Source organism: Alosa alosa, chromosome 8 (genome assembly GCF_017589495.1).
Source record: "Alosa alosa isolate M-15738 ecotype Scorff River chromosome 8, AALO_Geno_1.1, whole genome shotgun sequence".
Lineage (NCBI taxonomy): Eukaryota > Metazoa > Chordata > Actinopteri > Clupeiformes > Clupeidae > Alosa > Alosa alosa.
In genome coordinates, this window is record NC_063196.1 from 27,991,905 (window position 1) to 28,009,466 (window position 17,562).

Sequence of the window (17,562 nt, forward strand, 5' to 3'; positions counted from 1 at the left end):
GGAGGATTTTTTTTAAATACAAAACTCATTCATTTTCATTTTCTATAAAGGACGAAAGAAGACATCAGCCTTTCTAGGATACAATGTATCACGTTCCTGAGATAAAATGTTTCAGGCAATTCTTCGGCTTCTGTTCGTTAGGACCCCGCCCTGCGCAGTGACCAGTGACAGAGGCTGTTGTTGTGTCCATTAGCAGCAGCTAGCAACTCTGGATCTCAGAAAAAGCACTTATCTGTGCTTCTGGCTAAAGCATCAAAATGCCTCTGTTTGAAGGTTTAGGGAGCGGAGGGGAGAAGACTGCCGTTGTAATAGATTTAGGAGCAGCCTACACAAAGTGAGTTTATTAGCTATGACTAAACGGTGTGCTTATATTGTGCATAGTGCTAACTTTGTTGTATCAGATAACAGCTAACTTGCTAACTTTAGCTGTCCCGTGATTTTTTCTCTGTTTCGGGGAAAGATAACAATCAATATTCGTTGGAAATGGTCTTTTTACTGTAGGTGTTCTTAAATTGAGTAAATCAGTCTTGAAGCGTTGACGTATAGATAGTTTGGTTAGCAATGATGTCATTAGCATTACAGACTAATCAAGCTCTAACGTTAGTCTTCCGAAATCAAGTTGATGGATTTAATTATAAACGGTGATTATTTGTCTGTTTGTGTCTAATTTGAATGCTAGTGTTAACCGTAGTGTTGTTTTTCATAAATGAGTTAGGTTCAGTGGTCAATTGTGGCGAGGCTTTTTTGCATATGATGATGGAAGAAAATCAACCTTAGGGCAAGTCATATGATTAGCATAAGACTGAAGTGTAGCGAATACATCTGCCAGCGCCTTGAATTGAAAGCATTCATGAGAATGCACAAACTGTGGTTACGTCAAATTGTAATAATGCACGTTAACTGTTCTGTCGTGTTACAGATGCGGGTTTGCTGGGGAGACTGGCCCTAGGTTCATCATCCCCAGCGAGATTCAGAGACCAGGCCTTCAACAGGTCAGTGGAACTATAGTAATCAGTGTTTATTCTCACCAACTCTGAATAAGGACAGGTTTGGTCCAGCGTGGACCAGGATAGATGGAACAATAAATGTGATTTGCTTTTCCCCCACCTTGCAGCCCATCAAAGTAGTGCAGTACAACATCAACACAGAGGAACTTTACACCATCCTGAAGGAGTTCATTCACACATTGTACTTCAGGTGGGGACAGACTTTATTTCCCACAATCCTCCTGGGCTTTATCTCACTGTCCTGAGTTGTCATTGACGAGCTGTGGTAGCAAGACACTGATATCAACTGTCAATTCCTGTAACATTAGTTACCTTGATGTGTGGTATGCATGCACCCTTTCAGATAGATAGATAGATAGATAGATACTTTATTTATCCCCAAGGGGAAATTCAAGGTCTCAGTAGCATACAGACAACACACACAACATGCACTTACTCTGTTGTGCCGATATATTGTATGTTACTTAAAGAAGCAGCCCTCTGTAACAATGTTATTTTTCTTCAGGCATCTTCTGGTCAACCCCCGGGACAGGAGAGTGGTAATCATCGAATCCATTCTCTGCCCCTCACACTTCCGGGAAACCCTCACCAAAGTCTTTTTCAAGCAGTTTGAGGTATGGTGAATACTGTTAATCTCTGTTTATCATGGGTGTGTACTCTTGCTTAGTACACACAGGCAGCCTTTTTCAGGCAGCCATGAGTAAAACAGCCACAAAAAGAAGCAAAAATGGAAGTATTGAAGCCATGGTATACTGTATGCTTTTATAACCCAGGTCAATACAGCATAAACCTGGGTTATATGTGAAGTGTTGAACTTGGATCAGTTGTTTCGTCCAGCTAGTTTTCAGGCCCTGTAAATCCTTTTCGGTTGACAAAGAGTCCCATATAAGCTTGTTATTTCTGATAAAGTCTTTTCATAAATTTAGTGCTGCTTCTTATTGGCCAGTTTCCTGTGCATGGATTAAGCCTAGTCTTAATGGAAGGACGTTTTTCAGCCGGTTAGATGCAACCAATTGGACTATTAACATGACATTTTCGGCATCTTTTGTCCTGTGTCAATAGCTGCTTTCAGACGCGTCCTCCACAGTATATGCAGATCTTTGTCAAACAAAGGTCCGACTCTTCGGGTAATTCAGATATGATACTAACATGCTGACATCATGCAGTCATATGTGTGAACGACACCTACACACATTAACAGAATCTCCATGTGGCTGAACGTGGTTGAACACAAACATGAACAGAATCTCTGCATGTTCTTCGCTTCATTCAGACGCAAGCTCATTTATATAATGTCCGTCGGAAATACTAGGAGGGGAGTAGTGTAAGAGGCGGCTTAGTTCGGAAATGGCCGGTTGTTGTTCAGATAATCGGCCCAGCCGCTTGACATCCGAAGAACATGCAGACTTACACCTAGGCCTGAAAGCAGCTAATGTCTTGTATGTGGAGCACTTTGGGTTGCACTCTGTGCATAAAATGTGCTATATAAATAAATGTGACTTGACTTGTCTTAAACGTTTCTTGGTCTTCTATGCCCCCAACGTTGTCTATAAGGCAGCACTGCCTGGAAGACAACGTTGGGAGCATAAAACACCATCGAGCGTCTTAAACTACAGTCTTTTTTTTCAATGGAGCATTTCATTTCAAGTTCTCCTGTAGTCTAGTGACTTAAGTTAATTGCTCTCCTCCTGTCCCCTCAGGTGCCCTCAGTGCTCTTCGCTCCCAGCCACCTCATGGCCATCATGACGCTGGGCATCAACTCCGCCCTGGTCATGGACTGCGGATACGCGGAGACACTTGTGTTGCCCGTATCCTCTCCACTATGGTCATGATGTCAGGGGGAAGGGAATGTGAATGTGTAACCCGTGTTGTGTTGATACAGAGCTTTGGCTTACACTGTATCTAGATTTTAAAGAAGATGCTGAGGTCCCTCAACCATGTCATATTGATGAAGCATAAGATTGGGGCCACATATTGCTAACTACGTATTGCTTATTTGACACAATTTTGGTTGGAGTCAAGCAGTGGATATGCTATAGTCCCGGTCCTGACGCCTTACTTGAGTGAACTGTATTTAGCTGATATAAGCTAAAGAATCTCTTCTTTTACATTGAAATAATCCTGTGAACTTCTGAACTTCTGTGTTATCAGTGTTCGCTACAGACCTGATTAGTTATGCATGTTCTTCATCTGAACAGCCTACTCCTCTCACTAGCATTTCTTATAAAGGGCTCTGTTGTGTTTGAGCCTGTACAATACAAAGTGGATGTTGGGTTTTGTCTTGCCCCCGGGTTCTATCACCTGTGTGTGTGTGTGTGTGTGAGGTATCATGCCTTGACGGTGATCAGGTCTATGAAGGGATCCCCATCTTGCCCACATGGGAGGCTCTTCCTCTGGCAGGGAAGGCTATTCATAAGTAAGTAAACCTTCACACACAAGGACACATGGACACAATAGAAGATAGAATAATGAAGACTTAAATTGTGTTATTGTAGAAAATGCCAAAGGAGATATGCATCATCTGGTGTATTAGTGTGTTAATAACATGATAACAGTGTATTAGTAACATGTTAAAACTGCTTGTGTTGTGATTATTACATGAATGGATGTAATTAGTTATGTAATGTGTGGCTAACAGGTCACATAGCCCCTTTAAGAAATAACAATCCTGAAGGACTACTAGACAGCAACATTAAGTTAACGGTAACATTACCAACTTTTTACAGGATAGCTTGTTCATCATACAAGGATACAAGGAAGTTTATTGTCACATGCATATAGTTACTGGAAGTAAGAAATGCAGTGAAATTATGTCTGGTGTCAGCCTATTTGTGCATTTATGTGTGTGGGGGAGTAAAAAAGTGCAGTAGAAGAGGGGTTTAGTAGATTAAGTGGCAAGGGCTGCATAAGAAAGGTGAGGGAGGATTGGGATTGGGGGGGGAGGCACCAACAAGGAGCACCCAAGAGCAACAGGGGCAAGGAAAAACTCCCTTACCAAGGAAGAAACCTTGGGCAGATCCACGGTTCAAGGGGCTAACCCAACTGCCAGGGGTCTTGGTGTGTGTGTTGGGGGGATGACAAGGGAGATGGGATAGTGTGCTGTGTATGTGGGGAGAGGGCAGTATGCAATATGTGTGTTGGAGAAGCTTCCTCATGAGACAATGTGCTGTGTATTGGGGGTGCAGTGTGCTGTATGTTGGTATGTTGGGGAGAGGGGGGGGGGGGGCAGTGTACTGCAAGTATGGTGAAGGGACTTACTATTTCAAGCAGAGTACTGTATGTATGTGAGTGATGACAGTGAAGATGTGTGTGTGGGCGGGAGGGGAGTGGAGCAGTGACTGTGTGTGTGGGTAGGTGGGGGCAGTGTGCTGTAAGTATGTAGAGGATGTGTGTTGGAGAAGATCCTGAAGACCATGTTATGTGTATGTAGGGAGGGGGGGGCAGTGTGCAGCAAGTATGTAGAGGAGGCTTACTGTAGCAAGCAGTGTGCTGTATGTATGTGTGTGTGTTTTTTTTGTGTGTGTGTAGGGGGGGGGGGGGCAGAAAGGCTAGGCAATCAAGGACATGGTAGATAGATGGAGGAGAAATCAAAAATAATAAATAAAAAGTTCTATGGAGATGTGCAAAAGTTGGAGAAAGTCAGATGTGTGTGTGTTTTGACGTGTGATGAAATAATAAAATAAATAAAAGGTCTGTAGCATAGGGTGAGGGATGTAAAAGTGCTAAAAGTCATGTAGGTGTGTGTGTGTGTGTGGGGGGTCATGTGTGCTGAGGAGTGAATGAGTGCAAAGTCAGTATAGTGTGAGTTCAGAGTTCGGATGGCCTGGGGATAAAAACTTCTCCTGAGTCTCTCAGTTCTGGCTTTGTGACTACATAGGCGTCTATTTGATTTCAGCGGTAGGAATAATCCATTGTTAGGATGAGAAGAGTCCTTCAGGATCTTTTGGGCTCTTAGGAGTACTCTTCTGGAATAGATATCTTGTAGAGCAGGGAGTTGAGTTCTTATAGTACGTTCAGCTGAGCGCACTAATCTCTGCAGAGTACTACAATCTCTAACTGTGGAGTTCCCATACCAGGTGATGATGCTACCAGTTAGAACACTCTCAACCGCTGAAGTGTAGAAGGCTTTCATGATGGATGTAGAAACTTTGAATTTCCTTAGCTGACGAAGGAAGTAGTCGTTGTCTGGACTTCTTCAGAACATATTGAGTGTTAACAGTCCATGTTAAGTCTTCAGTAATGTGGACACCAAGATATTTAAAACTTGTGACTCTCTACAGGTTGCCCGCTGATCATTAGTGGGGTGTAACTGTAGTTCTGCTGCTGCCTTCTGTAATCCACTACCATTTCCTTAGTTTTATTGACATTCAGTGTCAAGCTGTTAGATTGACACCACTGTGCCACCTCATCAACCTGATCCAAGTAGAGTATACCAGTCTGAACTGAACATTAATGTGTGTGTGTGTGTGTGTGTGTTTGTGTTTGTGTTTGTGTGTGCGTGTGTGCGTGCGTGCGTGCATGTACTGCAGGGAGCTGGAGGGTTTGGTGACTGAGCAGTGCACAGTAGACACAGACTCGAGCCCTGGCCAGAGCCTGCCCACCGTCATCGGTGAGTCCTCTCTTATATAGCCACTAGCACCAGACAGTCACAACGATGACTGTCTTTCTATACCTCTCTCTCTCTTTCTCTCTCCATCTCTTCGATCTCCAACATGGGTGTTTTTATCTAGTCTCTCCACCTCTCCCTACACCTCTTATCAGTATTTCTGTTCTGCTGTCACCAGTGTATTGCTCTCGCAAACACCTACCACCATGAATACTCACTATGATGGCACTCTCTCTCTTTGCATATCCCCTTCTACCTCCCAACACATTTTCTCTCTCTCTCTCTCTCTCTCTCTCTCTCTCTCTCTCTCTCTCTCTCTCTCTCTCTCTACATACCTCCCTCTCCCTTCCAGCATGTGAGTCACTTATACAGTCACTAAGATGGCTGCCATCGAACTTTGTCTCTTTCCAAACTCTTTCTCTTCTTTTTGTCTTTGCCTGCCTTTCCAAACTCTTGTTCCCTTTCTTCAGCTCTTTTCTCTCTCTCTCTCTCTCTCTCTGATTCTTCATCACACCCTCATTTTTTTGCTCTCTTCCTCCTTATTCTCTCTGTCTCTTTCTCCACCTCCCTTTGCCCTCTCATCCTTCGTGACGCCCTCATCCTTTCACTTTCTATCTGCATTTTTCTCTTTCTTTCACTTTCAATCTGTCGTTCTCATCTTTCTTCACACCCTCATTCTTTCTCTCTCTCTCCTTTACTTCTCCCTATGAATAATATATGAAATATGCCCTATTTCTGCCTTTTTGTTTCAGCGCTGCTCTCTCTCTCTCACACACACACACACACACACACACTCACACACACTCCTGCCCCTGTTTTCCTTGGGGAAGATGGCACACACATTCTTTTCTTTCCTGTGTGAATGAATCATTTATTCATGCCCATATGAAGGCCACTGGTTCACTCTGTTCTGCCCTGCTGTGTTACATATACCTCCTCAGCTGGCATACTTTACAATGACCATGCCGATCTGTCTTGGGCAGAACCCTTACTACTCACACACACACACACACACACACACACACACACACACACACACACACACACACACACACACACACACCAAGGCCACTGGGCCCGCTCTGTTCTGCCCTGCTCTGTTACACACCGCCTCAGTTGGCAGAGGCCGATCTGTCTTAGGCTGGTAAGGGTATAGGGAACAAACAGTAAGTTTAGACAGTATATTGTCTGGCAAAAGGCCACGAGTCTCTTGGCCTGCATTTAGTGAAATCCTTAGAGGAATCAAGGAACAATGATTCAGTTATATTAAAAACTTGGAGTGCAAGCATAGATCAGTCATCTGAGCTTTTCTTCAGGGTGGATGGATAATCCTCTTTCTCTCTTTTCTCTCTCTCTCTCTCTCTCTCTCTCTCTCTCTCTCTCTCTCTCTCTCTCTCTGCTACTCTCATCTTTTCTCTCTTTTATCCCTTTCTCCCTCTCCGCCCCTTCCAGGATCCATTCCAGAAGAGGTTGTTGAGGACATCAAAGGTAGGTTCCTAGATAACAAGTCCCAACTTTACAACGGTTTCCCTCTCTGCTATTACTACACAAATCAACCTCACCCTATATTCACAAGTGCCATTATTTCCTCACACCGTAACAGGCCTATACTCTATTTCCTCACACCATAACAGGCCCATAGCCATAATTTCCTCACAACGTAACAGGCCCATCGATAATTACCTCACACCGTAACAGGCCCATAGCCATAATTACTTCACACCATAACAGGCCAATAACCAACAAAACAGAAAACTCTTCTTACCAATTGTAATAGCCATTGAGAAGCTGTTACGAATTTGCTCAATGGCTTCAACAATTTTCAGCAAGCACTAAAGGTGTCAACATTTAGACAGTTGCAAGTTGTTAAATGTAACCCAGCTCAAAGTACCAGTGTAGACTGAAGTAAGTGTGTGTGTGTGTGTGTGTGTGTGTTTCATGAAATTGGAATGCCGGCCAGGCTGTTGCTGGTGCCATGTCCAGTTAATTTGGTCCTCTAAGCTCTCGGTTCCACCGCTGTGCTGCAGCAGCCCTCTCTCTCTGCTCCAGGTGGATTAGTCCGCCTCAGGAGGTCGTCCTGGAACACAGCTCGCTATGCCAGGCACAGTGGGGTGGAGCTGCGCCCTGCTAGACACAAGAGAAATAGTATAAAGCCACAAGATGGACAAGAGTGGTGTGGGAATATGTGCAGTGTCACCATACTGTGTAGTGTACTGTGTAGTGTACTGCAAGTATGGTGAAGGGACTTACTATTTCAAGTATGTATGATGTATGTGAGTTATGACTGAAGATGTGTGTGTGGGTGGGAGGGGAGTGGAGCAGTGACTGTGTGTGTGCAGTGTGTGTGTGGGTAGGTGTAGATAGATAGATAGATAGATAGATAGATCCCCAAGGGGAAATTCAGGATTCTCATTATAGTACGTTCAGCTGAGCGCACTACTCTCTGCAGAGTACTACAATCTCTAACTGTGGAGTTCCCATACCAGGTGATGATGCTACCAGTTAGAACACTCTCAACCGCTGAAGTGTAGAAGGCCTTCATGATGCATGTAGAAACTTTGAATTTCCTTAGCTGACGAAGGTAGTAAGACGGAATACTGAAGATGTCTTGTAGAGCAGGGAGTTAAGTTCTTATAGTACGTTCAGCTGAGCGCACTACTCTCTGCAGAGTACTACAATCTCTAACTGTGGAGTTCCCATACCAGGTGATGATGCTACCAGTTAGAACACTCTCCGGAATACTGGAGATGTTGTTAGGGCTTTGAAAATATCAGAGTGGATTGAGGTGGAGGTTATTTTAAGTCATCTTTGGTAATACAATAGGCAACTAGAAATGGTACCATAGACATCAAGTAATACCTTAGAAAACAAGAAGTAATACCATAGGCAATAGACTATGTTATTGGAAAACGTAGAAACAGGCCGTATGAAATGAGGGTGTGTTTTCTCAGTCATTTGTGTTCTCCTGTGCGTTTTCAGTGCGGACCTGCTTTGTGAGTGACCTGCAGAGGGGTCTGAAGATTCAGGAGGCCAAGTTTAACCTGGACGGAACTGCTGAGGTAAGGGGTGTGCCAGCCAGAGCACTGTAATACCCACTCATCCCGGCGTAGTACACTGTGCGTTATAGTGAAAACAATATACTGGTTATCCACCATAACGTGCACTATGTAGTGAGTGACTCGATGTTCCATCTCACCTACTCTCTACTCGCCTCACCTCCTCTCAGCACCTGGCTAATCACCGATTCTCCTCTCTGTTCCTCTCTCTTCACCTCCCCTTCCCTTAAATACTTACTAACTTCTCTCCTCTCTACTCCTCTCACCTCCTCTCAGCACCTCTCACCTCCTCTCACCTCCTCTCAGCACCTCTACTCCTCTCAGCATCTCTCTACTCCTCTCAGCACCTCTACTCCTCTCTATTTGCTAAAGAAGCGCATGAGCTTCTCCTCCTGTTTGTTGAAGGAGTTCTATGAACAGCACTGAAGTGCCGTCATGTTCTTTGATATTAATGTTGATGAGGGCCCAGTAGTCTGTATTCAGTCAGTGGAAGAGTGGTGCTCGTGAACACTGTGGTGTCAGAGTGTATTAGGTTTGTTGTTTGCTGTTGGTGCTGGCCAGGGTGTCCAGTTAGATAACAGATGACAGTAGCAGACAAGTTGCAGAATAGATCCTGATAAGTTAGGGCCAGATGTTGGGTTTGCTGCTTTGTTTTGGGGTAGATTTGTCTTAATTAGCCGAGTTGTCACCAATCCGTACGGGACTTCAACTGTCTCTTCGTTATACATGTCTCAACATCACAAACTGCCTCTTTGTTAACAATTTCAGCACACATAACTTTTAATTGTTTTTTTTTTGTTTATTTATTTGTTTCTTTGTATTTGTTTCAGCGCCCAGCCCCTCCCCCTGATGTTGACTATCCTCTGGATGGGGAGAAGATCCTGCACATCAAAGGCTCCATACGGTGGGTTGAGCTCTGAAGCTGTGGACCTCTGTGCCACATCATGAAACCCCTCGAGGATGGCACCTGTCAGGGGTGTCTGTTTGAATGTGCTGTTTGGAGACAGATATGTTACTTACTTACTCACTTACTTTTGCTTTTGGCTTTTATCCAAAGCCCCTTACATATGTCAATTATTGCAAGGGCCAGTCTCCCCGGAGCACTACGCTACCACCACCACACAATATAGTATGTGCATATGTAGTGGAAGCTTTCCTGTAAGTGAATGGGGGCAGAGTGAATCAGTCTCAAACTGTATGGTTTGGCTCTTTAGACCTCTCTTTGCCTCCAAGTTTCTCTAATCTATCTATTGAAATGATGGAGTTCATTGTTGTCCTTTTTTCCTATAGGGACTCTGTGATGGAGATGCTGTTTGAGCAGGACAATGAGGAGAAGTCGGTGGCCACACTCATCCTGGACTCTCTGGTGAAGGTGAGAGGGAGAAAGGGGTCCTCCTTGACAGTGTTACCCATCCATGTCTGGGGGTTAGCTTCAGCTAGTTAGCATCGGCTAATAGGTTGCTACCAAGTTTATTCTCCCGATTGATTTCCTGTACGTAGATTAAGCCTAGTCTTAGACCAAAAGAAAACTTCAATGGAAATGTCCGCTGAAAAACAATTTTAGTCTAGGATGAGGGTTGAATCATGTGCAGGGAACTGTCTGCTTGTCTTTTTTTGTTTGTTTGTTTTACTTTGTCCTTATTGGTATTCCACAGACATTCAAACATTAAACAGCAAATACATACATAGAGAAAAAACAAATAAACACAGACACAAAAAAATTAAATAAAATAAGGAGGCCTATAACAGGAGGGGGCATTTATATTCTATACAGTTTTGTTTAAACTGGTTATATCTACTTAATTTTGTAACCACTTTCCCCCATTATTTTCATATAATTCTTCTTTCATTTTTAATTTGTATGTTAGCCTTTCCATCTCTTGGATTTCCTTAATGATAAAAAAACATTGTTTACGATTTGGCACGTTTGCTTTCAGCTAATTGTTAGTGAAAGTCTTCTTACTCGCTGTAAGCAGAATCTTCACTGGATCTTGGTCATCCTTGGATATATATTCTTCCAAGTCTCCAAGGTGTAGGACAATACATGAGAATGCATAACCCAAGATCTCGCATAAAACGGCATGTACGTCTCTCCAAGAAGGCTCTATATTCTTACAGCCCAAAAAAATGTGTGTATGGTTTGGTGCCATATCAGCACATTGTCTCCAGCATGATTGTTGAAAGTTGTTTACTTTTAATTAAGAAGGGTGGTAAAGTAGTGGATCTGGTTCTTCCAAGAAAACTCTCTCCACCTTTTGTGGATACATGACCTCACCACAGGTGTGCCTCACAGATCAGTATTAGGGCCCCTGCTTTTCTCTATTTACACCACTTCCTTGAGTGAGGCCATTCACTCCCATGGATTTGACTATCACTGCTGTGCAGATGATACTCAACTTTACCCATCTTTCCCAACTCCCATCGGATTTCTCCATGCCTTAAAGATATTTCAGTCTGGATGTAAGCTCGGCACCCTCAGCTTAATCTCTCAAAAACTGAGCTGAGCTTGACTCATCTTCACTGAGGCCAACTAGATCGGCATGTAACTTGGGTGTCGTAATTGATGACTGACTTAAATTCTCTGACATTAGGAAGATCAAACCTTATATGACACAAGATTCTACACAACTTCTAGTATAGGCCATGGTTATCTCCCAACTAGACTATTGTAATTCACTATTAGCTGGCCTGCCTGCTTGTGTGGTAAGATTGTTACAACAGAATGCTGCAGAACACCTGGTCTTCAGTCAGCCAAAGAGGACACATGTAACTCCTCTCCTGGTTACTCCATTGTCCCCCTATAGGGGGCAGCATTCAATTTAAATCTCTCACTTTGGCTTATAGGACACTGCCTGGATCTGCTCCCTGCTGTATCAAGTCTATGATCAAGCTGTATATCCCCAACCGACCACTGCGGTCTTTTGATGAGCGTCTGTTGTGTCGACCAGCCATAAACACTTGGTCAAATTCAGTGGTTCCTTATTGGTGGAATGAGTTGCCCAGTGCTCTCCATTCCGGTGATAGTTTTGGGCCGTTCAAGAGGGGTCTCTATTCAGCATACTCTTAGTTAACTGAGCATTTCTTATGAGTTATGGTTTGTACATTATAGTATTGTTTATTTTCATTAGGCTATTGATTGAATTGACATTATTGTTTATTATTGCTATTCTCCTTAATGTAGTCTTACCAACATTTTAAAATTGTTCACTGATAATTTTAACTATTGTATTGTTTTTATTTGTATGTTGCTTTGGACAAAAGAGTCTGCCAAATCCTATAACCATAAACAACATGATGCCTACATTTCCTTTAGGATTAATAAAGTATCTATCTTTCTCTATCTATCTGTCTATCTATCTATTTGTCTATCTATCTATCCTCTCCCCCCAGTGTCCGATAGACACGCGGAAGGCCCTGTCAGAGAACATCGTGGTGATCGGTGGTACGGCCATGCTGCCAGGCTTCCTGCACCGTCTCTTGGCCGAAATCCGCCTGCTGGTGGAGAAGCCAAAGTACCGGCAGGCCCTGGCTACCAAAAGCTTCAAATTGCATAGTCCACCGGCCAAACCCAACTGCACCGCCTGGCTCGGAGGTGAGAGAGAGTGACACACACACACACACACACACACACACACACACACACACACACACTGGCCACCAAGAGCTTCAAACTCCACAGTCCACCTGCCAAACCCAACTGCACCGCCTGGCTCGGAGGTGAGGGAGAGTACCACACACATACATACACCGATGCCCGGACCACCAAGAGCTTCAAGCTGCACAGCGTAGTTAGGCTTAGAGGTGAGGCAGTACACACACACACACACACACACACACACACACACACAGGCCACCAAGAACTTCCTCCCCAATCTTAACTGCACCATTTGGCTCGGAAGTTTGGAGACAACACACGGGCATGCACACACACACACCCACAGACACGCCCACAAACACATACACGCATGCACGCAGGCTCTGGCTACCAAGGGCTGCAAGCTGCCCATCCCAACTGCACCACCTGGCTTGGAGGTGAGGAGGCAACACACACACACACACACACACACACACACATGCACTGGCCACCAAGAGCGTCAAGCTGCGTACCTGCCAAGCCCAAGATGGGTTCTAACCAGGATAATTGTGCCAGAGTGTATGTGTTGATGTTGTCAGTAATGGCCGCATCTATGGACCCCAGTGGTTTAGCTTGGAGTAAAGACAGCAGACTGATCAGGGTGTACTGCCAGCCTCCGACAGAGCAGGGTCTTTTTCATGGATGTACTTGCGGTACTTTTTCATTGTGCTAATATGTTTTTGTAAGCGCTCTGATCGTATATCTTTGAGCACATTGTGTTTTGTATCCAAACATCCCAGGCTATTGGAATCAATGGATTTCCTTTATCGCTGTTGACTTAAGGGCTAATGCAATTTACATTTCATTGAGTCCGTATAATATATTTATTAGCACATAGCCTCATGGGAAATCAGACCCATAACCGGCGCCGCCCACAGAGCGGCCCAAACCTCTCCACACTGCTGCCATTCCTCAACATGCCAACATTTGGCTCGGAGAAATATGAATTTGAGGATCGGAACAAATCACAACGCATTTCCAAACACATCTTTTCCGGATGGTCTCTAGTTTTGAGAACGGACTGATTCATGTCTTTAGTGTTGTGTGGTCTTTATGTTGTTGCTCCGCCATGCCAGTGGAAGAAGATGTGATGCAAGCTGGTTTAAATGGCTGTAAACTGGTGTAAACACATCTAAACTGGTGTAAACCGTGTCCAAGTGTGTAAACGGATGTAGACTGGTGTAAACAGTGTTCAAGTGTGTAAACTGGTGTAAACCGTGTTCAAGTGTGTAAACTGGTGTAAACTGTGTACCTGATTCCGTCTCTCCCCGGTCCCTCTGCAGGTGCCATCTTCGGCGCGTTGCAGGACATTCTGGGTAGTCGTTCTGTGTCACGGGACTACTACAACCAGACGGGACGCATCCCTGACTGGTGCTGCCTGAGCACGCCTCCGCCCGAGTCCGTCTACGACGCCAGCAAAGCCGCCCCACCCCTCATGAAGAGAGCCTTCTCGACAGAGAAATAATGTCCCACCCCACATATCATCCCAACACTTGTGTATATAGCCCTGTGTATGTTCATTACAGATAAAACATCATTGCTTTACAAATATGAACAGAAGACATGAGCAACTGTCTACCAGCTACTTAAATCACACCATGCTTCTAATACATGCATACGCCTGTCAGGTTTGCTTGAGGTAGACGTATTTAACTTATATCACTGTGGCTCTTAATGTTCTCTTATAGTGTTTTTGTTTCTTCATCATTTTAAGTATTCTGTTTAAATAAATCCTCCCCTAAAGCTTGACTTAAGTGACACGACCCTCTGCACCTCTGTGAGTAGTTCCCATGTGCTCCCACTAGGTGGCGACGAGCAGAGTGTGCAGGCCGAGTGAGAGGAGTGAGTGTGTATCTGTCAGATAGAGTCAGTGCTGCAGCTCCCACCGTACGGACCCACGTCTCTGTTTACATTTCCCAGAGCTCACGTCTGAGATACAGATCTCATTTGATCCACTTTATCTGGAGTTCTAGCCGGGAAAGTGGGGAAAATTCATGCCAGGACACAGATCAGTGGAAGACACATGGGACCTATTTCCTACAGCATATGTAGGTCAGGTCTCTAAATAATGATGCCTTTTATTTTCTGTACATTATATTCTGTACATTACATTACAAGTTCTCACACATATTTTGGCAGCACAGAATATAATATCCATAAAGAGATATTGCAAGTCCCTGTTGGTTTGTAGAACATCGTTATGGCGTTCTGTTATGCTTCTTATTTATTGTTTAGTGCTTTTCATGAGAAAAAGAATCTCCTATATTGATCTGGATTTGGACCCACAGTCCCGTGGCTTAAATAAACATTCCCAGAGAAAGTCTCCTCCTGTGTCTCGTCTCTCTCTCTCTCTCTCTCTCTCTCCTCTCTCTCTCTCTCTCTCTCTCTCTCTCTCTCTCTCTCTCTCTCTCTCTCTCTCTCTCTGTGCTGGCCCAAAGCCCACAGTATAAGACAGATAACTCTGTTATATAGCATGGACATCACAGCAGAGAGGAGTGGTTTGTTTTGGTGTGTTGGTTCCATAACTCAGGGCACTGATTGCAGATGGAAGTAATACAGTTAGGGGCCGTTTACAAGAAACCGCCGGGTGAATTTTCTCTTACCGCTTTCACACCTTTAACGACACCGGCGAGAAAAAACCTCGCGTGAACACACAGGTGTAACTGGCTAAATGTGCTGTAGTGCATATGCCAGACCAGTCGATGGCGCCGCTGTGCAGAAGCTTCACGATAATTTCGTGTGAATCGCATAGAAGAAAACATTGTTGAAACCGTTTGTTAAAGGAATACGCCACCCCTAGGTGAAATTGGGTCACTCCTCGCAGTCCCTAGAGTTGGAGGAGTGAGCCAAAGCATTTTATAGCCGACCCAGCCATTGTCCTAATCTAGAAACGGCCCGGTTAGCTTTAGTTTAGCGTAGTCGCTGTAATCTGGCGATATCAGCTAGTATGTCGTTGCAAAAGTGAATCAAATAACTCAAGATTTTTTATAATTATTTCTCGTAACCTGTACATTCACATCGGTACAAATATCAATGCAAATTAACACGAAGGATTTACTAGACCAATTTAGATTTGGAACTATTTTTCGGGCATAGCACCGCAAAGCACCGCTGCCAGGCTTAAAGACATCACGCAGCATATGAAAACCCTCAACTTCCAGCAATACACCAGCGTGACTACCAAGTTCTCTGCTACTAGGCTGACACTGACAAGTGGGCTTTCTCTAAGAGTTCTAATGGCGATGAATATGGAAGATTACACGATAGAGCCCTAAGATGATGACGACTACCAAGATCCAAGACCCTACCTTTTCGAACCTGAGTTCACTGGAAGAGGAGTTGCGAAGCTTTGGATCTGGGAAGAGTGGACGTTGGCGAATAGGGGTCAAGGCGAAGTCGGATGAGAGAACGAGAGCAAAACACCTAACTGGTGTGTGTGAGTGTGGAGTGTGCCAACCCATGCCGACTGAAATGGAGTGTTTGTGCTGTGCAGAAAGCATAGCAAGTGTGGGCATAGCACCGGCAAGGCAAAGCACCGCTGCCAGGCACAAAGACATCACGCAGCATCTCTTCGGGAGCGTTGCCCACCATCGATGGCAGTATTTTATCCCACTCTGCACAGCACAAACACTCCATTTCAGTCGGTATTTTGATATAAATAAATGGTTTGGTTTGTTTTGACAGGCAGCATGTCAGGTCGAGTGCAGTGGCTGAGTTGAGAGGTGGGGCTATGTCCTCATAAAGTTGCCGGCTTCGCACCTACAGGCGACTACACGGCGAAAGTTAGCCGGCGGTTTCAAAAGTTCCCACCTCGGAAGTCGGTTTCAAAAGCTGATCGGTTTCAGTCTCCTAAACTGCCGGCATCGTGTACACGCAAGCCGTTAACAAAACCTCACCGGTTTCACAAAAACCGGCGTCGTGTAAACGGCACCTCATTATAACCGTCTATACAAAGAGTAGGCCTATCACACACAGCGTGTGTGTATGAGGATGACTCCTAGTGCTGCAGACTGTCCCAGGGGTGTTTTGTGTGTGTGTGTGTGTGTGGCGTTCAACAGATGGTAGATCCCGAGGTGAGAACAACATGACATTTCAGAGTTGCTGGAGAAAACCTTACAACAGCACTTCGTCAGCACACTGCCCTACTGTCATTCAGGGTTCTCAAGTCTCACACGCAATTCCACAAGTTCACACGCTCACACGCCACACCTTGCATTTCTCACGCAGAGATATTACTAGAGATGTCAAGGTATCTGCATAATTATTAGTGGAAGCGCAGGGATACGAGAGGATATCTCGCAGGGTTCAGAACTAGCGCACCACTCAACAGCCAAATAAATAAAATAAATAAATAGCCACCGACATACAATCAAAAAATAGTGTTCGTTGTATCCGGGTAAAATTCTAAAATAGAACATCCCTCCCTGCAACCACGTTATGTTTGTGCGCTTTTGTGGGGTTACACGTTTAAGATGTCCAAACTGCACCAATATTATTTTTATTTAGAAATTCAATGTCTGTCATTTTGGTAAACCAGCCTATGGCACTTTAACAGTGCGTGTAAATCAGGCCTTTCTACAAACATTTGTAACGCTGTAGGCCTAGCTTACTTTATGGCAAAAATATTTTCCTATTTATAAACTAAACTGTCGGTCATTAAGAAAACATAATGAAGTGTCGTTGTAGCTTTGTGTAACCCAGACATTAGCAACGTTCATTTTATACGACCTATCACTCTCGTGGCTGCCTGCATTTTCCCTGTCGTCACGGCTGCAACTTTCGCACTCGTTTGTGCTTTTTAGCGGCGTGTTCATCAGGTCCCGGGACACCCTAAGCCTCCATGGATGGACCATGTCAACAATGAATGAAATTAGCTTATTATCAATGAGTGTTATCAATTTGAGCGAGTATACTACACATACATTTTTTTCTAAAGATACAGGACTACAGACAAGCTGCCAACCACCATAATCTAGCAACCCAAAATTAACTTGCTGTCCTTATAAAAAAATAAAAAGTTGGTCTCGGCATGCCCATTCTTGATCCAATGGTTCAGTGGCAATAGACTACTCAAGTGAAAAAAGCAAGCCTAATAAATAAAATATTTGTCTCATTCAGTACATATATCTGGTAAATTGATGAGCCATAGAATATCCCACCATCAAGATTATTATATTTGAAAATTCCAATCTATCCCACCTAAATATCAAAAGTTATTTCTATTGACATGCTTCCTGGTGACATAAAAACACAAATGGT

At 44.1% G+C, this 17,562-nt stretch overlaps 1 protein-coding gene across 1 annotated transcript; it reads left to right on the plus strand.

Moving 5' to 3' along the window:
• The first annotated feature begins 144 nt into the window (after positions 1-144).
• On the plus strand, positions 145-14,626 carry actr10 (actin related protein 10). Its single transcript, XM_048251068.1, has 13 exons — positions 145-334; positions 920-992; positions 1,115-1,197; positions 1,513-1,621; positions 2,708-2,815; positions 3,356-3,423; positions 5,537-5,616; positions 7,066-7,101; positions 8,593-8,672; positions 9,500-9,573; positions 9,960-10,041; positions 12,060-12,261; positions 13,587-14,626. The coding sequence occupies exons 1-13, from the start codon at positions 258-260 to the stop codon at positions 13,766-13,768; spliced, it is 1,254 nt and encodes a 417-aa protein (XP_048107025.1). The 5' UTR covers positions 145-257; the 3' UTR covers positions 13,769-14,626.
• Positions 14,627-17,562: the final 2,936 nt, after the last annotated feature.

Excerpts from the sequence above, each read along its gene's own strand:
- actr10 (XM_048251068.1), top strand. The coding sequence starts at position 258 with ATGCCTCTGTTTGAAGGTTTAGGGAGCGGAGGGGAGAAGACTGCCGTT. Across the intron at positions 7,102-8,592 it reads GGTTGTTGAGGACATCAAAG|TGCGGACCTGCTTTGTGAGT; the intron begins GTAGGTTCCTAG and ends GTGCGTTTTCAG. Across the intron at positions 8,673-9,499 it reads ACCTGGACGGAACTGCTGAG|CGCCCAGCCCCTCCCCCTGA; the intron begins GTAAGGGGTGTG and ends TATTTGTTTCAG.